The sequence below is a fragment of the Macaca thibetana genome, chromosome 1 (assembly GCF_024542745.1).
Source record: "Macaca thibetana thibetana isolate TM-01 chromosome 1, ASM2454274v1, whole genome shotgun sequence".
Classification (NCBI taxonomy): Eukaryota; Metazoa; Chordata; class Mammalia; order Primates; family Cercopithecidae; genus Macaca; species Macaca thibetana.
The window spans coordinates 108,493,542-108,518,624 of record NC_065578.1 but is presented as its reverse complement, the minus strand read 5'-3'; the positions used below and the strand labels follow the sequence as shown (position 1 = coordinate 108,518,624).

General features: G+C 44.3%; 1 protein-coding gene across 7 annotated transcripts in view; it reads right to left on the bottom strand.

Moving 5' to 3' along the window:
- The window catches only part of ELAPOR1 (endosome-lysosome associated apoptosis and autophagy regulator 1), an 86,701-nt gene that overhangs the window by 60,372 nt on the left and 1,246 nt on the right, over positions 1–25,083 (bottom strand). For 3 of the 7 annotated variants that reach the window (XM_050745500.1, XM_050745518.1, XM_050745510.1), the window contains one exon: positions 19,876–19,920. The exons of the other annotated variants lie outside the window; for them this stretch is intronic. In XM_050745500.1, coding sequence (XP_050601457.1) covers positions 19,876–19,920 — 45 coding nt within the window. The remainder of the gene's footprint in view (positions 1–19,875; positions 19,921–25,083) is intronic. 7 annotated transcript variants of the gene reach the window in all.

The following is a 25,083-nucleotide window of genomic DNA, read 5'->3' as shown; positions in this document are numbered from 1 at the left end:
GGATCTTATCAGCTGTGGACACACCTGTGATATATGAGCGCTCCGAGCCATAGAGGCCAAATAGACACCTGGGCAGGTGGCTCTGTGTCCTGTAAAATGAAAACTGTGCCAGTGACTGGTGTGGCTATGGATATCTGTATCACGTTTGTGAAGGAAACACTGAATAAAACCACAGGCCATTCTCTGGGACAAAGCTGCACCCTCAGCCATCACCAAGTGTCACCAACTGAGATTCTGACCCAGCCTCTGCCATCACCAGGTGAATTGGAGATGTATGAGTGGAGAATCATCTCTAGAATGTCAGGCTTCCTCTGGTCAACCTGATCTTAAGGGCAAACAGAAGCCAGGCTCTTGCTTAAGCAGGTTCAGCTGCAACCTGGGGCCACGCTCTAGGGGCAGGGTTGGGTGGACGTATACCTGAATAGGTGCTTTTAGAAGAGATTCCCACTAGCTGATAAAGTTTCTGCACCAGCAAAGTCCTTTCACTGTCCCATACAGCTGGAACGTAGTCTTTCTAGGCCTCAGCTAACTTGACCTTCATTCTAGAAACAGCTAAAGAATCAGAAAAGTCTGTATACTTTGTGGAGAAAAGAACGAAGATCTTTCTTGTGTCCCTTTATACTTTTTTGATTGATTACTATGTGGATTGCTTATTTAAAAAAATAAATTTAGGCCGGGCGCAGTGGCTCACGCCTGTAATCCCAGCACTTTGGGAGGCTGAGGCAGGCGGATCACCTGAGGTCGGGAGTTTGAGACCAACCTGACCAACATGGAGAAACCCCGTCTCTACTAAAAACACAAAATTATCTGGGCGTGGTGGCGCATGCCTGTAATCCCAGCTACTCAGGAGGCTGAGGCAGGAGAGTCGCTTGAACCCAGGAGGCAGAGGTTGCAGTGAGCCGAGATGGCACCATTGCACTCCAACCTGGGCAACAAGAGTGAAACTCCATCTCAAATAAATAAATAAATAAATGTAGGCCGGGCGTGGTAGCTCACACTTGTAATCCCAGCACTCCGGGGGGCCGAGGCGGGCAGATCACTTGAGGTCAGGAATTCGAGACCAGTCTGGCCAACATGGAGAAACCCCATTTATAATAAAAATACAAAATTAGCTGGGCATGATGGTGCACGCCTGTAGTCCCAGCTACTTGGGAGGTTGAGGCAGGAGAATCCTTTGAACACAGGAGGCGGAGGTTGCAGTGAGCCGAGATCATGCCACTACACTCCAGCCTGAACAACAGAGTGAGATACCGTCTCAAAATAAATAAATAATCAAGTATTTTTTAAAAATTATCACCTTGCCTTTATCGCTTACCCCTCCAGAGTGACATGGGTTTGCAACTGAAACGCTAAGTAAAAGCATCAGAAGAGGGCATTATACCTGCTCCCCCACCTTGCAGAATGCCCTGCCTGGTCCCCTTCACCCCTCCAATTCACCAGTCCTGGCTGAAGTGCCCTTTCCCGGTCCTTTGTGATATGGCCCCTAATCCTTCTGGCCGGTGGGAGCTCCCTCCTCCACAACGGTCATGGTGCAAAGATCACAAACTGCCTTGCTGTGTTGTTACTGTTCAGTTCTCCTGGTCCCAGTTAGATGGTAAATTGACTCATGTGTGTCTGTGACTTAAACGTCTAAATGTGTTTTCCCTGCAAACAGACACTCCACGGCTATTTTGAAGAATTCCCTGATAGGTGGACACACGGTCAGAGGCTGTTGCTAACTGAGAGGTTTAAATATCTAGAGGCACAGGAGTTCATTCTTTTCAGGGTATTTAGCAGTAATTATACCTACAATTAATTTTTTTAAATCACAAGCACAATAAAGAGATGTGTGGAACAAAAACTGGAAGTCCTCCTTCACCTCTCCTCAATGTGCCCTGTTCGTGAGGGATGCTCTACCTCACGGTGCCTGCATTCATCTTAGGGCTGCTGTAACAAAATGCCACAAACTGGGTGGCTTTAAACAACAGAAATTTGTTGTTGCACAGTTCTGGATGCCAGAAGCCCAAAATCAAGGTGTTGGCAGGGCTGGTTCCTTCGGAAGCCACAAGGGAGAATCTGGCCCCTGCTTCCGCCCTGGCTTCGGGGGACAGCCAGCCATCCTTGGTTTCCTTGGCTTGTGGTAGCATAACTCCAGCTGTCACACGGCATTTTCCCTGTGTGTTCATCTTTGTCCAAATTTCCCCCTTTTTATAAGGACCCCAGTCATACTGGATTAGGGCCTAACCTAACGATCTCATTGTAACTTGACTATATCTGCAAAGATCCCATTTCCAAATAAGGTCTCATTCTGAGGTGCTGGGGCACACAGTGGCTACTCTAAGGTACATACGAATTTTTGAAGGACACAGGTGAACTCAAAACAGTACCTGTACCTCAAATTTTCCATCTAGACAAGGGGAGAAGCATAGCTTTTTGTTCCATGCTGTGAAATTTGAGAATTACTTCTTAGACCAAAAAAAGAAAAAGAAAAGCAGAATCATGTTACCTCCTTGAAGGAAATAAAATTGTTTATTGGGCGTCCCTCATGGTCCTTGAACTTTGAACATTTTATCTCTTTAATTTTCATATCCACCCAGAGATCTTTGACATCAAAGACTGTCTCATGCATAGGCATGTCCCCACCACCCAACTCAGGGCCTGGTATTGCAGGATTTGTAGAATCAATAAACTCTGTGGGGTAGATATTATTTCCCCCGTTTTAAGAATGAAGAAACCAGTTAAGAGATGTTCAGTCATGTGCTCCAAGTCACACAGCTGGTACGTAAGCTATGGATTTAGGATTGAAACCCAAGCCTGCCTTTCTTCAAAGCTCTTGTACTTTCCATAAAGCTTAAACCAATGGTTCCTAAAGTGTGGTTTCAGGACCTGTGGGGGCAGCAGCAGCAGCAGTAGCCCCTGGGGACTTGTTAGAAACTGGAATTCTTGGGGCCGGGCTCGGTGGCTCACGCCTGTAATCCCAGCACTTTGGGAGGCTAAGGTGGGTGGATCACAAGGTGAGGAGTTGGAGACCAGCCAGCCTGGTCACATGGTGAAACCTTGTCTCTACCAAAAATACAAAAATTAGCCAGATGTAGTGGCGCGTGCCTGTAATCCTAGCTACTGGGGAGGCTGAGGCAGGAGAATCACTTGAACCCAGGAGGCAGAAGTTGCAGTGAGCCGAGATCGCACAACTGCACTCTAGCCTGGGTGACAGAGCGAGACTCCGTCTCAAAAGAAAAAAAAAGAAAGAAATTCGAATTCTTAGGCCCCTCTCACTGACCCATTGAATCAGAATCTCAGGGGTAGGCCTACCAATCTGGGTTTTAGCAAGCCCTTCAGGGGATACTGATACCTACTGCAGTTTGGGAACCCTGCACTAAACCAGGAAGCTGCCTGGGAAAAGGCAAGAGTAGGTGTGGAGTTAAAGATTAGCTTGGTCATTTTTTTTTTCTTTTAAGTCATCTGCATAATTGCCAGATTTCCGGAAATCTTACCTTGTCCTCCAAACATTATTGCCATTATTTATGCTGAAAAATTACATGATCCCATGATTTTTTTAAAGGGAGGGAGGAGAGAGAGAAGACTGCCTGGAGGCAATTACTTAAATCCATTCTTTCTTCAAGTTTCTTTCCTCTGCTAGAAACGATGAGACCTCCTATGGGCAGCCCTGATGAGAATTCCCGAATTCAGCTTCGGCTTTCCCACCTAGCAAGGAGAACTGGTTGTCCTCTCTAGGATAAGACTGGCAAGATGTTGTTAAAGCCTCCAGAGGGCTTCAAAGTTGTAATGACAAAGGTGAAACCAGCTCAGCTCCGCCGGGCTTTATCTACACAAGCAGGAAAGAAATGGCAAGAGCAGCAGGTGCAGCAACCGCCTGAGCAACCACGGTTTCTTATCAGTAGGCCAACAGGGCACTGCCATAAAAGCTGGCTGTTCACTGGACAGATGTTCTTTTTTATGCTACACAGAGGGCCAGGGCTAAGCTTTGCACGAATAACCTGGTTTTAGAGGAAGCTACTTTTCTTCTTGGGGGTCTTGGTGGCAGAAGAGCAGCCAGATGCCAGCCAGAGGGGAGAGGCCCAGAGTCCTGTGAGGTCAAGAAGCCCACACCAGGGCTTCACCACTGGGCTCCACCTGGAGAACCCATGAGGCTTTGCAGAGTAAAATCTGAAGACACCCAAAGCTATGGCAACAGGAGGGAGCACTGCCATTGAGTCGCTTTCAATGTTTCCTCCAGGAAACTGTGATATTGACCACTGTGAAAAAGAGAGGAGAGGCTGGCAGGAGTGGATTTGGAGAAAAGAACAGAATTTACAGTAGAACACTCAAGCACAAGCCATTTGCCTAAGTTCACTTTCTCAGGTGACTTCTGCTACAAGGAATAAAAGGAACTGCTCCTTTCTACAGTACTAAAAGTGTTAACAGCACTCCTCTGCCCCCTCCCACTTCCTCCCACCCATGACCAGGCACTGACAGTTCCCCTGGGCCAGCCTGGCACAACATCACTGGGAACAGGAGTCTGCATTAGCACCTCACACTTTGCCAAAGTAGAAATGGCCTGGATCCAAGAGTGAAATTTGGTGGAAGAAATTAAGACAGGCTGCCATTCTCCCTAATTTTCAGGAAGGCCTCAGATGATCCTTCTGCTTTTTAGCAGGCACAGGAGGAAACAGGACAAATCTTGCCATTTCTTTATTTTTATGCCCACCGATAAACAAGCTATCTCTTTATTTCCTCACACTCTGAGCAGTGCCAACTTCCATAACAGTTCGTAGACAGTAAACATATCCCCTGCTAGTCCAATTTGAGACAAAATAAAGTTACCCTGACCTAAAAAATAAGATAGATTCCACTTCTACTTCACATATATATGATGGAGAAATAATAATCATTGATCCCATAATAATCTCAGTAGATACTGGGAGATAATATCCAGAGATACTATAGTCTTAATAACCATAGTAACTAATCAGTGAATCTCTCTGCAACATCTTCCTCTAATGTTGCTAGTCTTTTCCATTTTCATGCCACAGACAGACCATCAGACCATCAGTACATCTTTCTGTTGCACCTGCCTGCTAAATGATTTTCCCATGTTTTTCTTCATGGGCTTTGAGCACTACATATTCTAAATTTTTTTTTGGGGGGGGGGCTTCTACTTTGGCCACTAGGAAGCTCAGGGTCAAGTTTCCAGTCCATTTGCTTATATCGCATTCATATATTCATTTAATGATTCTTTCTACATTTGTCATTCTAAGTTGTATTTTTTTTCTTTGAGACAAGGTCTTGCTCTGTCACTCAGGCAGGAGTGCAGTAGTGCCATCATGGCTCACCGCAGCCTCAATCTCCCAGGCTCAAGGGAGCCTCCCACCTCAGCCTCTCAAGTTACAGAGACCACAGGCATGGGCCACTGTGCCTGGCTAATTTTTATGTTTTTTGTAGAGAGAGGGTTTTGCCATGTTGCCCGGGCTGGTCTTGAGCTCCTGGACTCAAGTGGTTCTCCCACCTCGGCCTCGCGAAGTGCTGGGATTACAGGCATGAACCACCATACCTGGTCTTAAGTCGTATTTTTTTTTCTGCCATAATTTTTATTTTATATTTAGATTTTACTATTTTGATGGAGGTATTTCCCAAAAACTGAAATCCTTGTAGATAGGGGCACAATTAATTCATTAGTTAATTAAGACTATTCATGGTTTGATCCTTGCCTTCCTCTCCCACCTTATTTCTAACTGTGTTCTCCTTCCTTCTGTCTTTGTTCCTCCCATTACACTGGCCTTCCTTCGGTCCTTTGTAACTCATCTCAGGGCCTTTGCCTGTGCTGATCCCTACTCTTGCATGGCTTATTACTTCTGGACACTCTTCAGGCCTCACTCGGTTATCATTGTCTCAGAAGAGTTCCCTGAACTTCTGGCTTAAGTCAAATCCCCTAATATGTGCTCTCATTGCACCATGTACCTTTCTTTGTAGCACTGTCAGAGTTGTCATTTTATCCTTATATGATTTGATTAATATGTACCTCTCCCACTAGACTATAAGCACTCTAAAAATAATGCTTGGTAGGCTGGGTGCGGTAGCCCACAGCTGTAGTCCCAGCACTTTGGGAGGCTGAGGTGGGCAGATCATGAGGTCCGGAGTTCGAGACCAGACTGGCCAACATGGTGAAACCCCATCTCTACTAAAAATACAAAAATTAGCTGGACATGGTGGCGGGTACCTGTAATCCCAGCTGCTCAGGAAGCTGAGGCAGGAGAATCGCTTGAGCCCAGGAGGCGGAGGTTGCAGTGAGCTGAGATCATGCCATTGCACTCCAGCCTGGGCAACAGAGCAAGACTCAGTCTCAAAAAAAAGCCTGGTGGGTCTGCAATAAATTTTGAATAAATGAATGAATTCATACACACATACACATTAGTTTCTCTGGCTCCAATTTTTTCTGTTCTCCAAAACAAGTATCTAAGTATATCACTCCCCTACTCAAAAAACACGTCATTCTCCAGTGTGTTCATAATCAAGCCTAATCTTTCTCCTTACCACATTCTCCAAGGGCCTCCAAAACTGGCCTCAAACTCTTCCTTTTCTCCCCCTTCCACTAAAGTGACCCTGGACAACCTGACATTCCCCAATACAAGTCCTACACATTCCCATCTCCAGGCGCAAATGTCCCTCCTCAATGACCTGCCCAGGAACTACTCTATACCAGGGGTTAGGCTAAGGTTTGGGTACTGCCCTAGGCGCTCAGATGCCTCCTACCCCTAAAGCTTTCTCTGATTTCTTCAGTTTCCCTCTTAGAGTTGCAAACCCAAAGCCCTCTGTTTATAATCACTTTTATCTCTTATATACGTGCATTATATTTACAGACTATTCTCTTTCCCTCACTAACCTGTAAACCCCTTGAGGGCAAGCACTGGACCAATTCATCCCAAATTCCCAGCTTCAAGTACAGCACCTGGCACACTGTGAGTGCTCAAAATGATTATTTTGCTAACAAATAATAATAATAACATGGAGATTTAAGAACGACCAATGTAGGAAACTAGTCCAACAGCTAAAGGAATGGATGCTTTCATTATACACCGTGGTGTGGTTCTCCCTTCAACAGGAATTAGAGCTTCATCCTCCTCCCCTGGAAGGTGTGCTGAATTTTGTGACTTGCTTTTAATGAACAGAATGTGGTGAAAAGTGATGGTGTGTGACCTTTGAGATTGAGTCATAAAAGGCATGGTGGCATCTTCCTTGCTCTCTCTCTGATTACCTGCTCTGGAGGGAGCTGGCTGCTATGTCATGAAAACACTTAAGCATCCCAGTGGAAGAGGCCATGCTTGAGGAACCAAGGCTCCTGCCATAGCCATGTGAGTGAACCATCTTGGAACTGGATCTTCAAGTTTCAAACAAACTTTTGGATGACTGCAGCCCTGGAGGACATCTTGACTATAACCTCTTAAGAGGCTCTGAGCCAGAATCACCCAGCTAAACTGCTTCTGAATTCCCGTCCCAAGAAATTGTGAGATAATACGTGTTTGGTATTTATTTTTAGAGAGAGTGTCTTGCTATGCAGCCCAGGCTGGTCTCAAACTCCTGGGCACAAGTGATCCTCCCGCCTCAGCCTCCCAAGTAGCTGAGACTACAGATTTACATCACCACATCCAGCTAATATTAATAAATGTTTGTTATTTTAAGATGCTAAGTTTTAGGGTAATTTGTTAAGAAGTAATAGGTAACTAATATATGTATTAAACCATTTCAAAAAAGATTATAGTTTTTAATTCCCATTATTGGGCCAAAGGATATTTCTGTCTCATGAGTAGCTGATTTTACAAGGTTAATAACTCTATTGTTAAAATGTTGATATGCTGGTTGGGTGCAGTGGCTCTCACTTGTAATCCTAGCACTTTGGGAGGCTGAGGTGGGAGGATCACTTGAGCTCAAGAGTTGGAGACCAGCCTGAGCAACATAGTGAGCCCTTGTCTCTATTTTCAATAAAAATAAAAATATGTATGTATAATTTTAAAAATAAAATAAAATATTGATATGCTATTCTTCCCACCTGATAGACTCTACACATTTTTAGTTCTTATTTAAATTTTACTACTACTTTGAAACCCTCCATGACTCTTACTTCTTCTGTGAAGCTCTCCTTAACCACTCCAACTCATACAAATAATTTTTCTCTGCTCATTGGCGCTGTGGCACCTGATAACCATAACAACTTCCACTTTTTGAGTCTATACTATGTGCCAGTGCACTGGGTTGTATAGTGTCCCTCCAAAATTCCTGCCCACCCTGGAGCTCAGAATGTAATCTTCTTTGCAGATACAGTTAGTTAAGATGAGATCATAATGGATTAGGATGGGCCCTAATTTCGAGGCCTTATGTCATGTGAAGACCCAGAGACACACCCAGGAGGAAGGCCATGAAACAGTGAAGTCAGAGGTTGGAGTGATGAAGCTGTAAGCCAAGGAAGGCCAAGGATTGCTGGCAAGCACCAGAGGCTGGAAGAGACAAGGAATGTTCTTCCCTAGAGCCTTCAGAGGGCTTTGATTTTAGACTCCTGGCTTGTGGAACTGCAAGAAAATTAATTTCTGTTCCTTTAAACCACCCAGTTTGTGATACTTTGTTGAGGCAGCCCAAGGTAACTAATATAACTAGTGCACGTCTTATTTCTCCTTTCTAATTTTCACAGTGGTCTTTCAAATTAAATAGGATTAGCTCCTTTGGTAAATGAGATGCTGAGATTCAGCAGTTTGCCTGAGTCTCACAGTGAGGGAAGCTCCAACTGGGGTATGAACCCCATCTCCAGAGGCTGCGCTCTGTCCACTGCTCCTTCCCAACTGGCCTCATTCTATCATGCTCTTGATCTCTCTCTGTAACTGCCTGCAACCACTCATTCCCTTAAAGGCTGTATGTTCCATCAAAGCTGGGTTTTTTTTTGTTTTTTTTGTTTTTTTGAGTTGGAGTCTCACTCTGTCACCCAGGCTGGAGTGCAGTGGTATGATCTCGGGTCACTGCAACCTCCACTTCCTGGATTCAAGCAATTCTCCTGCCTCAGCCTCCCAAGTAGCTAGGATTACAGGTGTGTGCCACCACGCCCAGCTAATTTTTGTATTTTTAGTAGAGACGGGGTTTCACCATGTTGTCCAGGCTTGTCTTGAACTCCTGACCTCAGGTGATCCACCCACCTCAGCCTCCCAAAGTGCTGGGATTACAGGTGTGAGCCACTGCACCCAGCCCAAAGTTGGTTTTATATCATGTAATTCTTCTATGTCTCTTTCAGCCCATTATGTTTAATAAATACTTAATGAGGGGATTATTTTAAATTTCAGAGGATTAAAAATTAAAACTATAAGAGGAAAAATAACTATTTGGTAAAAACAAAAACATGACAATGACCCATGAGCCCTAGAGGCAATCTGTCACTGACGTCTTCAAACTGTAAAATACTCTGATGATACTTGTTCTCTGGAACCAGGTACCAAAATGGACAGTATCTGTCAATATTCCTAACAGGAATAAAAAACAGAAAGGGTATTAGAAGGAGGAAATAAATGTCAGAGATAATGTGGTCATCAAGTGACCAGTTATGTTGCTTAACTCGTAGATGTGAAGCTTCTTGTGTTAAAGGCAAAGACATTTCCTTTCCCTGCATCAGACATTTGGATTCTAAAGCCCCTCCAGGGTTCGCATAATCCTCTCTCCTCAATGGAAGATAATGGGTATCTGTAAGATTTTAAAGGCATTTCAGTTAAAGAATGTCCACAATTTCTTCAAGACTCCTTTCTAGTGTCTAACAACCTTCCATGCGTTCTAACAACTCACAAAGTCTTAGGAAAGAATTTTGCACTTTCTTATTCTTAGTACAGTGACCACTGGAGATTAATCTTAAATTACTTTCTTAAATGCATCCCAGAATGAGCTACAGGTAGATGTTAAATGTTCGGGGCTCAGATTCTCAGTCTAACCTTTAAGAAACTGATGATTTCTCTTATTTAGTAAGCTGGGAAATGGCACTCTATGGAGATAATATCTTTGGTCTTGGGCAACAGAAAATGAGAGAATTTGCAGAGCAGTGCAAAGGGCCTGTTTAGATCCATTTGGGCTCTGGTCTCAAACCTAAAGGAGAAAATTCTGAAGTACGTAAAAGCTAGAAAGGGAGGTGACAAATTTTGGCTCAAAATATTCAACAACTGCTTAACAACTACCAATGTTTAAAAATTAATACTTTTTTACCCCAATGGCACAGTTTTCCTTTAGAAATAGTGAGCTCCTCATTACCAGAAAGGTTCAGGCTACCAAAAGATAAGTGCCCATCCAGGTATTGTAGGCAAGGATGCCTTGGGACTGGAGGACCACTAAAATTCACCCTAACACCAGCAATGTTATGAAGTGACAGTTTTATATCTAGGTGACACTCCCCAGAGTGGGTTACTAGCCACTCTATTTTCATGTGATTGGGATGGGAGGTCAAAGTAATTGATTCCAAGCACAAAATTAGGCAATTTCAGTTTTCCTTCATTGTTTTGCATCAGGTCAGGAAAGGGATGTTCCAATTAGCATGCAGGTTTATCAAAATTAGAGTCCAATTTTTTTGTTTGCTTTTCATTTTGTATTAGCAGTAAGGTTCAGACTTAGAAAACCACATTCTAGGCCTATGAAACTCAATTTATTTTATTTTTCATGCTGCATAGTTTTGTGGATCTTTTAAAAGTGCCTTTAATAAGACCAGGTGCAGTGGCTGACGCCTGTAATCCCAGCACTTTGGGAAGCCAAGGCAGGTGGATAACTTAAGGTCAGGAGTTCGAGACCAGCCCGGCCAACATGGTGAATCCCTATCTTTACTAAAAATATAAAACTTAGCTGGGCATGGTGGCATGCGCCTGTAATCCCAGCTGCACGGGAGGCTAAGGCTGGAGGATCCCTTGAACCTAGGAAGCAGAGGTTACAGTGAGCTAAGATCACGCCACTGCACTTTAGCCTGGGTGACAGAACGAGACTCTTGTCTCGAAAGACTTGAAAAAAAAAAAAAAAGCAGGCCAGGTGTAGTGACTCATGCCTGCAATCCCACCGCTTTGGAAGGCCAAGGTGGGAAGATATGACCTGAGCCCAGGAGTTCAAGACCAGCCTGGGCAACACGGTGAGACCTAGTCTCTGAAAAAATTTAAAAATTAGCCGAGTGTGGTGACATGTGCCTGTAGTTCCAGCTACTCAGGAATCTAATGTGGGAGGATCACTTGAGCCCAGGAGCTTGAGGCTGCCGTGAACAGTGATCGTGCCACAGCACTCCAGCCTGGGTGAAGAGTAGGACCCTGTCTCAAAAAATAAATAAATAAAATAAAAAGGTAACATCATATCAGGCTTCTCAGACTTGAAAGAATTTGAAGTCCGGGTGTGGTGGCTCACGCCTATAATCCCAGCACTTTGCAGGGCCAAGGCGGGTGGACCACAAGTTCAGGAGATCAAGACCATCCTGGTCAACATGCTGAAACCCCGTCTCTACTAAAATACAAAAAATTAGTCAGGCATGGTGGTGCGCACCTGTAGTCCCTTCTACTTGGGAGGCTGAAGCAGGGGAATCTCTTGAACCTGGGAGGTGGAGGTTGCAGTGAGCAGAGATTGCACCATGGCACCCCAGCCTGGTGACAGAACAAGACTCCATCTCAAAAAAAAAGAAAAGAAAAAAGAATTTGAGTAGTGGAGGGCCTAGGAAGTATGAAAATATATTTTCGTATTTTCAGCAGTTGTCAAGCACTGACTATAATTATCTCTTGTGTTCTTTATCTGGTATGACATAGAAGGAGAGCTTAAGAAAGAAATGTGACAAACAGCCCAATTTTTAATCACTCACCAGAGGGACAATACAGACTGAGGAAAAGATGAGTTTGACTTATTTTCAAAAAATTTGGCAGAATTCTCCACCCGGCCCATCTGCCCTGATCTGGACAAGCTGGCAGCTTGACAAAGCAGACAAGCTCTTGAGCCTGGCCCTCCATGTCTCAGTGATTCCCTGGTGAAAATGAGCACTCTTGGCCTTCTCACAGCCAAAGCTGTCCGAGCTTATCAGCTGACCACAGATGGAGAAAGCTATTGATGTCATTAAAAATCCATGCTACAGGCCAGGCACGGTGGCTGACACCTGTAATCCCAGCATTTTGGGAAGCCAATGCAGGCTGATCACTTGAGGTCAGGAGTTCGAGACCAGCCTGGGTAACATGAAAAAACTCCATCTCTACTAAAAATACAAAATTTAGCTGGGCATGGTGGCACGTGCCTGTAATCCCAGCTATTTGGGAGGCCAGGCAGGAGAATTGCTGGAAACCCAGGAGGCAAAGGTTGTAGTGAGCTGAGATCGCATCACTGCACTCCAGAATGGGCAACAGAGCGAGAATCCATCTCAAAAAAAAAAAAGGTCTTTTTTAGAATTATTTCTGAGTGATGAAAATTGGGGTAAATTTTTATTTTCTTTACTTTTACTTTCCTGTATTGCTTGTTTTGTTTTTTTAAGGATCATACCTGGGATTACAGTGGTGAGCCACTGCACCTGGCCTTGCACTTTTTTATTTTACAAGTGTAAGTTTATGTGGTTCAGCCACACTGGCTTTCTGTCCATCCTCTGAGCACCAGGCTGAGTTTGTCCCTCATATTTGCCTGCCAAACTCCTCCACACCCTTCAGATCCATGCTTAAACTCACTCCTCAGAAAGGCCTGCTCTCACTTTCCCCATCTAAGTCTCCTTGAAATAATCTCTCATCATATCCTTCACTTTTCTTGCAGAGCACTTAACGAAATGTATAACTACAAGTCGATTGGAATGGTTATTTGTGAGTATTGACTTGGCTTCCCAAGCCAAACGAGCTTCTTCCTGGGACCACCTAAGTTAGGAAATGTGAAAGGGAAGAGAGGAGGCTGGTGTAGTGTGGGAGAAGGGTGGAACACTTTACTCCTGGTTGGGGGAGGGGAAGCAGCTGAGAAGGGATTTGAAAGATTAAGAATGATGTATGGGGATTTTAATTCTGTTTCTGTGAATAAATTAAAACTTTTCCTCCTGGAAAAAAAAAGTCCTTAGTGAAGACTACATTGCTCATTAGCGTCATCTTGCCGTAGTGGTGGTGTTTTTTGCTTGGTATGTGTGTTTTTATGTATGAAGATGAATTCTTAACACCCTAGGAAGTGCTAAATTGTGTATCCAGATTGTGCAGGGTTAAAAACAGACTGCTTGGCCGGGCGCGGTGGCTCATACCTGTAATCCCAGTACTTTGGGAGGCCGAGGCGGGCAGATCACGAGGTCAAGAGATCGAGACCATCCTGGCCAACATGGTGATACCCTGTCTCTACTAAAAATACAACCGGGTGTGGTGGCGCATGCCTGTAATCCCAGCTACTCAGGAGGCTGAGGCAGGAGAATCGCTTGAACCCGGCAGGCGGAGGCTGTAGTGAGCCAAAATTGTGCCACTGCATTCCAGCCTGGCAATGGAACAAGACTCTGACTCAAAAAAAAACCACAAAAAACAAACAAAAAAACAGACTGCTTGGCCAGGCATGGTGGTTCACATTTGTAATCCCAGCACTTTGAGAGGCCAAGGGGGTGGGGGTGGATCACCTGAGGTCAGGAGTTTGAGACCAGCCTGGCCAACATATACAGAAACTCCATCTCTACTAAAAATATACAAAAATTACCAGTGGGGCACGGTGGCTCACGCCTGTACTCCCAGCACTTTGGGAGGCCGACGTAGGTGGATCATTTGAGGTCAGGAGTTCGAGACCAGCCTGGCCAACATGGTATTACGCCATCTCTACTAAAAATACAAAAATTAGCCAGGCATGTTGGTGGGCACCTGTAATCCCAGCTGCTTGGGAGGCTGAGGCAGGAAAATCACTTGAATCCGGGAGGTGGAGGTTGCAGTGAGCAGAGATCGCACCACTGCACACTCCAGCCTGGGTGACAGAGCAAGATTCTGTCTCTCTCAAAAAAAAAAAAGAGACCGCACACAAGGAAGCAAAAGTGGGAGGGTGAGGAGCCAGAAAATCTCCCTCAATTGAAGTAATAACCCCTAGAAATGCTCTGAGGTCACATGGGAGCTCCAGTAGGGTCCTTTTGAAAACTGGTGGGATTCCTCAGTTATGGACTAAGAATAAAGTATGTGTGTGTATTGCCTATTAATTTATAAAAGTATTAAAGGATTGATAGCATTGCCAAGGATGTGAGAAAAGGTGAGGGTGTGCAAGGTTAATGAGAAGTAAAAATTGATGCAATTTCTCCAAAAGATAAATTGAGTAATAGGGAACAATATGAAATATATATGCCCTTGGTCAAATAATCCTCATTTCTAAGAACATAATTTAAGGAGTTGGCCGGGCGCGGTGGCTCAAGCCTGTAATCCCAGCACTTTGGGAGGCCAAGACGGGCGGATCATGAGGTCAGGAGATCGAGACCATCCTGGCTAACATGGCGAAACCCCGTCTCTACTAAAAACACAAAAAATTAGCCGGGCGTGGTGGCGGCGCCTGTAGCCCCAGCTACTCGGGAGGCTGAGGCAGGAGAATGGCGGGAACCCAGGAGGCGGAGCTTGCAGTGAGCTGAGATCCGGCCACTGCACTCCAGCCTGGGCGACAGAGCGAGACTCCGCCTCAAAAAAAAAAAAAAAAATTTAAGGAGTTAACTGAATGACAGTTGAGCAAATGTTTACAACTATATGTGCAAAAGTGTTCACTTCAGTATTGTTTATACTAATAGAAATTGGTTGGTTATCTGAATTGGTTAGTTATATAAACTATATTACATACAGCCTACAGAACTCTATGCAGCCTTAAAAATAATAAAGTAGCCAGGTGTGGTGGCACAAGCCTGCAGTCCCAGCTACTTGAGCCTCAGGCAGGAGGATACCTTGAGCCCAAGAGTTCAAGGTTATATTGCACCATGATGACACCTGTAATAGTCGCTGTTCTCCAGCCTGGGCAACATAGTGAGACTCTATCTCTTAAAGAGAAAAATGATAATGTAGACCTATATTTATTAACATGTAGCAATGCCCCCTGCAATATTATTGCATGAAAAAAACAGGTTATGAGGCCGGGCGCGGTGGCTCACGCCTGTAATCCCAGCACTTTGGGAGGCCGAGGCGGGCGGATCACAAGGTCAGGAGATCGAGACCACGGTGAAACCCCGTCTCTACTAAAAATACAAAAAATTAGCCGGGCGCGGTTGTGGGCTCCTGTAGTCCCAGCTACTCGGGAGGCTGAGACAGGAGAATGGCGTGAACCCGGGAGGCGGAGCTTGCAGTGAGCTGAGATCCGGCCACTGCACTCCAGCCTGGGCTGGGCGACAGAGCGAGACTCCGTCTCAAAAAAAAAAAAAAAAAAAAAACAGGTTATGAAACAGCATGTATGGAATAATCACACTTATGGAAAATTATATATTTATGACTGGACATGGTGGCTCACACCTGTAATCCCAGCACTTTGGGAGGCTGAGGGGGTAGATCACCTGAGGTCAGGAATTCGAGACTAGCCTGGGCAACATGGTGAAACCCTGTCTCTACTAAAAATACGAAAATTAGCTGGGCATGGTGGCCCACGCCTGTAGTCCCAGCTACTTGGGAGACTGAGGGAGGAGAATTGCTTGAACCCAGGAGGTGGAGGTTGCAGTGGGCCAAGATTGTGCCATTGCACTCCAGCCTGGGCGACAAGAGAAAAACTCTGTCTCAAAAAAAATTATATATTTATATCCATACATATAGAAGTCTAGAAAGTCTATCAGACTATGGAGAGAAAGCTGGCAAGATATAATGAAATGTTTACAATGAGTTTAACCAATTATGAAATTCTGGGTAAGTTTCGTGGTCTTTTTGGCATTCTGTATTTCTTGAATTATTAGAATAAGAGAGTATAATTGTTGCAAAAACAATAAGATTATTTTAAAATAGTATTCAATAAGCCAAAAGGGAATAGAGAAATTTAAAGTTCATCTCATTCAAATCAACTCTTTGTATGCTTTTCCTTGAGTATGCAATTTGACTACTGTGCTGTAGTTTTCTTGCTGCATTCCTAAAGCAGTGATCTATACCAACAGATATGGTGATTAAAAATGTTCATATGTCATCTTTATAGAAAGATGCTGAAAGTATATAAAAGATCTTGTGGCATACTGTAAAGTAGGTGTCTTTGTAATAAACTCTCATATCCTTTATTTTTCTTTCCTAGTACTTAACCAAATTTATAACTATAGGTCCATTGGAGTGGTTGGTTATTTGTATCAACTCTGTTTTTCCTAGTGGTATGCTTCAAAAATGGCAACAAATTCTTCCCATCCCCATATGTATGCCCCTACATAATGACTTTGCAGGGGCTCCCATAGAGAAGTGAAGTCTATTTCATGGCCTGACCATGTGACTTGCTTTGGCCAATAGGACATTAGCAATGACGACATGGACAGAGGCTTGAGAAGAGCTTGCACATTGGGGCTTGCTCTGCTACTGCACTTGGAATTCTGAGACCATCCTATAAATGAGTGTAAACTAGCCTGCTGGAGGATAATAGGCCATCTAGAAGAGAACCTGGGTACCTCACTCAACAGCCTGTCAATGTCAGACCTCTGGGTGAAGCATTTTAGGTAATCTAGCTTGCAGTCAATCTACCAGCTGACCACAGTCACACAAGGGAGCCCATAGATCAGCCATGCTGCCCTAGACCAAACTACAGGACTGTGGGCTGAACAAGGGGTCCTGTTTAAGACAATAAGCCTCAGGGTGGATTGTTATATAGCAAAAGCTAACTAATACAGATCCCCCTACCTTTTTTGTGAGACAGGGTCTTGCTCTGGTGCCACTGAAACCTCAACCTTCTGGGTTCAAACGGTCCTCCTACCTTAGCCTCCCAAGTAGCTGGGACCACAGGGGCACACCACCACGCCCAGCTAATTTTTGTATTTTTAGTAGAGATGAGGTTTCACCATGTTGCCCAGGCTGGTCTCAAATCCCTGAGCTCAAGTGATCCACCCGCCTTGGCTTCCCAAAGTGCTGAGATTACAGGTGTCAGCCACTGCACCCAGTCCCTTATTTTTTTTTAGAGAGAGAGAGTCCCACTGTGCTGCCCACGCTGGAGTGTAGTGGCTTGATCACAGCTCACTGTAATCTTTAACTCACAGGTTCAAGTGAACCTCCCACCTCAGTCTCCCTAGTGTCTGGGACTACAGGCATGGGCCTCCACACATAGCTAATTTTGAAAACTGCTTTGTAAAGATGGGGTCTTGCTATGTTGCCCAGGCTGGTCTTGAACTCCTGGGCTCAAGTAATCTGCTGGCCTCGGCCTCCCAAAGTGCTGGGATTATAGAGATGAGCCACTGCATTCTGCCTTTTTTTTTTAAATGGAAAGGTTATCTGAAGCTGGGCACAGTGGCTCACGCCTGTAATCCCAGCACTTTGAGAGGTCAAGGCAGGGTGATCACTTGAGGTTGCGAGTTCAACACAAGCCTGGCCAACATGGCAGGGTGTGGTGGTGCATGCCTGTAATCCCAGCTACTCAGGAGGATGAGGCATGGGAATTGCTTGAATCCGACAGGCAGAGGCTGCAGTGAGCTGAGATTGCACCGCTGTACTCTGGCCTGAGTGACAGAGCAAGACTGTCTCAAAAAAAAAAAAAAAAAAAAAAAAAGCCAGCTGCGGTGGCTCACGCCTGTAATCCCAGCACTTTGGGAGCCCAAGGCGGGCGTATCACAACGTCAGGAGTTTGAGACCAGCCTAGCCAATATGGTGTAATCCCGTCTCTACTAAAAATACAAAAATGAACTGGGCATGGTGGCAGGTGCCTGTATTCCCAGCTACTCAGGAGGCTGAGGCAGGAGAATCGCTTAAACTTGGGAAGCAGAGGTTGCAGTGAGCTGAGATCGTGCCACTGCACTCCAGCCTAGGCAACACAGGTGACTCTGTCTCAAAAAAGAAAAAGAAAAAGTAATACACAGGCAAAGAAGACCTCCATTATTGGGCCATTGGAGTATGAAAGATCCATATTTGCAGAAATTGTCTAAATTTCACAGGGCTAGATAGTTCTTGGTAATGTTCTTTTCTCAGAGTTTAGTCTCTCCAGTGTCTAACGCAGGATTAACCCCCTCTTTTCAGGATTCATCCTGAATGAAAAGGGAAAATCTAAAGTCTGACTGAGGCAGGAGAATCCTTCAAGGCCAGGAGTTCAAGGCTGTTATTTCCATGTTCCCTTTTGGCCTATTGAATACTATTTTAAAATAACCTTATTGCTTTTATAACAATGATACTTTCTTATTGTAATGATTCAAAAGCTAGGCACAGTGGCTCACGCACTTTGGGAGGCTGAGGTGGGTGGATCACCCGAGGTCAAGAGTTCGAGACCAGCATAGCCAACATGGTGAAACACCATCTCTACTAAAAATACAAAAATTAGCTGGGAGTGATGGCAGGCGCCTGTAATCCCAGCTACTTGGGAGGCTGAGGCAGGAGAATCCCTTGAACCTGGGAGGCGGAGGTTGCAGTGAGCCGACATCGCACCACTGGACTCCAGCCTGGGCAACAAGAATGAAACTCCATTTCAAAAAAAATTTGAAAAAAATTCAAGAAATACAGAATGCAAAAAGGGACACAAAAAGTACCAAAAACTTCAAAATTTTGTAAACTGTACCAAATCTGGATACGAAGAGTTATTTTTGCCCACAGTGCACTTCCCTGAAAGACATCACAATAGCTAAGGCTCCTCTCAGATAGAGTAGAGAGCAGTAGATATCTCCTATTGAGTGACATTTCTGTTTTACCCTAAGATGGTACCTACCTTGAGACCTTAAGATACTACTAATTTCCAGAAGCCTAGCCCTAGAACTTGCTTTCACCCAGACTCTATTTAGTGAGTGATCTGAGTAAGAATTCATCTGTCCAGTTTCCAAAATAGAAGAAAACTCATCCAACCTGAGACACATCAGATTACAGAACTGAAAACTGAAGAAAGCTATAAAAGTCGAGGTAAACAGGACCCCCAAGAGCTCTGAAGAAATAACATTACTTGTGAAGGGAGAGTGGCCCCACAGTTAAGCCCTGACTTAGTATGTCCGGGGCTACAGTGACTGCTGAGTCGGTTTGGTCTACTATAACAAAATACCATAGACTAGGTAATTTATAAACAATGGATATTGATTGCTCACAGCTCTGGAGGCTGGGAAGTCCAAGATCGAGGCACCAGCAGATTGGGTGTCTGGTGAGGGCCCATTCCTCAGAGATGGTGCTGTCTATGTGTCCTCACATAGTGGAGGGGGCAAAAAAGTTACCTCGGGCCTCTTGTATTTATTTTTATTTTATTTTAAGACAGAGTCTTGCTCTGTCACGCAGGCTAGAGTACAGTGGCACGATCTGGGCTTACTGCAACCTCTGCCCCCGGGGTTCAAGCAATTCTCGTGTCTCAGCCTCCCAAGTAGTTTCGATTACAGGCATGCACCACCACACCAGCTAGGTTTTGTATTTTTTGTAGAGACAGGGTTTCGACATGTTGGCCAGGCTGGTCTTGAACTCCTGGCCTCAACTGATCAGCCTGCCTCGGCCTCCCAAAATGCTGGGATTACAGGTATGAGTCACAGTGCCCAGCCCTTCATGCCTCTTTTATAAGTGCACTAATCCCATAGGATATAATCACCTCCCAAAGGCCCCACCTCTTAATACCATTGCATTGAGGATTAGGTATCAACATATGAATTTTGGGAGGGACACAAACATCAGACCATAGTAGTGACTAAGGTCCTTAATAGAATCCCAATCTCTGGAGTCACTGAAGAATAAATTCTGATTAATTCCCTCACTTCAGAAAACAATTTGGCATTCCCTGTGAAGATGAATCTGTACACACCTCACAACCCAGCACCCCACTTCTAGGTTTATACCTTCAAGAAATGTGTACCTGCACACCAGAAGACAGGTTCAACAATGTCCATAGCAGCACTGTCTGAAATAGCAAAACAATGGAAACCCAAATGTCTATTAACAGAAGAACTAATTTTTAAATTGTGGAATATTCACCAAAGGAGTATTTTATAACACTGAAAATGCAGAAAATAGAGTAACATACAATAATGTAGATGAGTTTAGAAGCTTAGTGTTGAGTTAGAAAAGCAAATGTTATAGCTCTATATACAATGCAATATATTTTTATAAAGGTCAAAAATAAACAGATCTAAATAAGATTGTTTAGGGAGACATACATGTGGAAAAAAAAAAAAAACAGGCTGAGTGTGGTGACTCATACTTGTAATTCCAGCAATTTGGGAGGCCAAGGCAGGCAGATCACTAGATCTCATGTGTTTGAGACCAGCCTGGGCAAATGGAGAAACCCTGTCTCTCCAAAACTATAAAATTAGCCAGGCATGGTGGTGCACACCTGTAATCCCAGCTAAGGTGGGAGGATGGCTTGAGCCTGGGATGGGGAGGTTGCAGTGAGCTGAGATGGCACCACTGCATTTCAGCCTTCACAGTAGAGCCAGATCTTGTCTCAAAAAAAAAAAAAAAAAAAAAAAAAAATTAGGCCAGGCATGGTGGCTCACTCCTATAATCCCAGCACTTTTGGAGGCCGAGGTGGGTGGATCGCCTGAGGTCAGGAGTTGGAGACCAGCCTGGCCAACATGGTGAAACCTTGTCTTTAATAAAAATACAAAATCATCTGGGCATGGTGACTGGCGCCTGTAATCCCAGCTACTCGGGAGGCTGAGGCAGGAGAATTGCTTGAACCTGGGAGGCAGAGGTTGCAGTGAGCAGAGATCACACCATTGCACTTCAGCCTGGGCAACAGAGCAAGACTCCGTCAAAAAAAAAAAAAGAAGAAGAAGAAGAAGAAGAAAGAAGAAGAAGAAGAGGAAGGGGGGAAGAAGAAGAAGAAGAAGAAGGAGAAGGAGAAGGAGAAGGAGGAGGAGGAGGAGGAGGAGGAGGAGGAGAAGAAGAAGAAGAAGAAGAAGAAGAAGAAGAAGAAGAAGAAGAAGAAGAAGAAGAAGAAAAAGAAAAAAAAGAAAGAAAGAAAAAGAAAGAAAGAAAGAAAGAAAGAAAGAAAGAAAGAAAGAAAGAAAGAAAGAAAGAAAGAAAGAAAGAAGGAAGAAGGAAGAAGGAAGAAAGAAGAGAGAAGAAAAAGAAGAACCAAATACAGGAGGAAATAGAAAAGCCTAGACACTGTGCTCATGAAGTGAAATAGCGTGCCAAAGGCTCAGGACTTTCTCCCCTGACTAAAGGGGCTGATCCCAGGGACATCAGAACTAAACAGGGAACACTCTGCTCCCTAAAGCTGTTCTTTCTGCATTTTGGATAGTAACTCTTACCATTCTGCCACTCTAAAATCCTGACAAAAATCCTTGACCTGCCCATCACCATCACCCTACATCATCAATCAGTTGCCAAATCCTCTAACCTCTACCGTCAGCATGTTTTTCACACGGATGCCTTTCCATGTATTCCACTGCCCCCATTCCAGTGCAGTCCCTTTATTAACCTCCTCTTTGACTTCAGTAATATCTTCGGCATTGGTCTCCCTGCCTCATCTCTCCGCTGTCACCTGTTGGCCCACCTCAACCATGCTTACTTTATAATCATGCTAATCCACTCTGCTTAGGCTGCTATCTCTGCCAGAAATCCTTCAGGGATTCTCCACTTAGTTTAGAATTTTTCAACCTTATCAACTTTGTAGCTCACACTATTGCACATTTCAGCCAGCTGGTCTGCTTGCAAGTCCCAGGATCATTTGCATTTTCCACATGTGGACCTTTCGTCAGGCTCCTCCCTCTATCTAGAAAACACCCTTCCTCCATCTCTGCCCACTGAAATGCTACTGATTATCACAGAAGCAAGTCAAGTGCCAACGGTTTAAATTAGTTTTCTTTCTATCTTTTTTTTTTTTTGAGATGGAGTTTCATTCTTGTTGCCCAGACTGGAGTGCAATGGCACAATCTCAGTTCACTGCAACCTCCGCCTCCCAGGCTCAAGCTATTCTCCTGCCTCAGTCTCCCAAGTAACTGGGATTACAGGCATGCATCACCATGCCCGGCTAATTTTTTTTTTTTTTTGAGACGGAGTCTTGCTCTGTTGCCCAGGCTGGAGTGCAGTGGCACACACATTGCAAGCTCTGCCTCCCTGATTCTTGCCATTCTCCTGCCTCAGCCTCCCAAGTAGCTGGGACTACAGGTGCCCGCCACCATGCCTAGCTAAGTTTTTGTATTTCTAGTAGAGATGGGGTTTCACTGTGTTAGCCAGGATGGTCTCGATCTCCTGACCTCGTGATCCGCCCATCTCAGCCTCCCAAAGTGCTGGGATTACAGGTGTGAGCCACTGCGCCCGGCCTAATTTTGTATTTTTAGTAGAGACAGGGTTTAAATGTTGGCCAGGCTGGTTTCAAACTCCCAACCTCAGGTGATCCACCCGCCTCGGCCTCCCAAAGTGCTGGGATTACAGGCGTGAGCCACTGTGCCCTGCCCTGAATTAGTTTTCTTCTCTCTTTTCCTATCAACCTCTATATTGCCACTCCTGCATTGTTTACCACATGTTAATCTTACGTCGTCATTTATATGTCATTATCTGTGTACTTAAATGTTCTTCCTACCAACATTTATTAAGCACCTACGATATACCAAAGAAGTATGCACTAGGCACTTCACATGTGTTATTTAATTTAATTTAATTCCTACAACAGCCCTGTGAGATAGGTATTATCATCTCCCATTTCACGGATCAGGAATTCGATGCTAACAGAAGTTAATTAACTTCTCAAAGTAGCATCCTTACTAAATGGCATCACTCATTCAACCAATTTTATTCCAATCCATGTCTGCTAGATTCCTAACCCATGGGCTTTTCAATATAGAGTGGGGAACCCCTTTGAGGGCAATTAGCCCTGGAGCCTCAGGACAAGGCAGAGCATGTTAAAGGCAGCTTTCTGCTCCTCTTTCGTTCGATTTGCTTCACTGCGCCATGGGAAACACTCCTTTGGCTCGCAGTCAGCACTAAGCCTGGGCTAAAGAAATGATTTGTGAAAACAAATATCATACAGGATGTTTAGTTCCATGTGTGACCCTGATTATTATAAAACTGTGAGAGGAATGCCAAGCCCCAGCACATGTCCAGCAGTCTAGAACTTCCAGTTCTCTGCCGCCTCAGTTTAGGCCTCAAGCTAAACCTCTCTGTTTCCTGATTACATCCAGAGAGATGCCTCAGCTTTCATGAACAAGGCTGGAACGATATTGTTGTCATTAGGGTCAGCCTTGGCCTGATAAGAGTCCCTGCCATCAACACCCAACATCAGCTCACAAGAAATTCGTATGAAGATCAAGAACAGAGAAGAGTGGCCGGGCGCAGTGACTCACGCCTGTAGTCCCAGCACTTTGGGAGGCCGAGGTGGGCGGATCACCTGAGGTCAGGAGTTCAAGACCAGCCTGGCCAACATGGTGAACCCCATCTCTACTAACAACACAAAAATTAGTTGGGTGTATTGGCACACACCCGTAATCCCAGCTACTTGGGAGGCTGAGGCAGGAGAATTGCTTGAGCCTGGGAGGTGGAAGTTGCAGTGAGCCGAGATCATGCCACTGCACTCCAGCCTGGTCTGGCTGGCAGAGTGAGACTTTGTCTCAAAAAATAAAAATAAAAAAAAGGAACAGAGAAATTCTGGTCTACCTTGAATTGGTTTTTCACCGTGTGGGGTTGGAAGCCCCCAAACTTGTTTGATCAGTTCATATTGCCAAATGAATACTATAATAATGGGCTTATTCTCTCCCTGATTGTTTTGGAGTTGAGGGTGTTCAATGGCCACTGTTTGCTCAAGGAGAATGTAAACAGGACTTGCTGACGCCTGCGGTCAATGGGCATGCCTCCTAAGCCATTTCCAATCTGGCATGAGTGTGGATATAATGGGAAAGAAGCTGAACAGGGAAGAAGGGCAGGTAACTCTATTTTGTGTTTCCAATGTATTTTCTATTTCAATACTCAAAGCAATCCTTTCTGAGGTAGGTGTTATTTTGATACCCATTCTACAAATCCAAAAACCATGTGGTAAGTAACAGGACTAAAACCCTGGTAGGTTGAGCTCCATAGCTTTCCACTACCCTAAGCTTACTCTTTGCGGTAAGACCTTTTGCTTAGGCAAATATTGGTTATTCAAACAAGACCAAAGGCAAAATTCGTACACAAGTTCAAGTTCTCAAGTATCAATATTCTTCTCTTCCTCCAAATCAAGATAATAGAAGTGCTTAATTTCTGAAATGTCTCATATTTTCCATTGTTGACAAAGATCTCAACAAGAATTGGTAGTTAAACTGTATGATTCTTACCTTCCACTCAGGAGACTCCCTTGTTTGATTCTTAGGCAAGTGGGCTTTCTTCGTCTCATTATTTTGGTTGGTTAGACCACAGGCCATCAAGGCCGGTGAGCCAGAGTCACTGATAAGATCATCCTGTTCTCTGCCATCTCTAAAACAGGTCATTATGTAGCTGGGTGGAAATGTAGATGGCCCAGGGCAGGTTGTCATTGAGGCTAATAAAGGTTATCAAAAGTCCCACTCACTGGGGTCACTTATATCATATTCATGAATCTTCAAAATCAAGTATCTTTATTCACACAAAAATCCTTCCCCCCACACCTGACTTCTTTATGACCTGCTATACTGTAGACTCAGAACATCTTTATAAGAATATATCTCCATAAGGGATGGAGTTATTGTTGGCAATCAGTTCACACTAACAATTTATAAAAAATATTCTGGACTGGGTGCAGTGACTCATTCTTATAATCCCAGCACTTTGGGAGGCTGAGGTGGGAGGATCGCTTGAGCCCAGGAGTTAGAGACTGGCCGGGGCAGTATATTGAAACCTCATTTCTATTTTAAAACATATATATTTTAAAGTTTATATATATATATACACTAACCTCTCAAAACCTTAGTCCTTCACATTCCACAGAAATAACAGAACTTTCATTTTGCCTTCCCCAACGTAGTTCTTGTAAATATCTTGTTGCCTCTGCCATATGGTTTCCAAAAAAGTTGCTCAGAGCACAACCAAATATCGTTATTTCAATAATAGAGAAAAGACTGTTTTGTTGCTCCTAGTGCCCTTTTGCGTTCTTCCAAGATGACTTTTC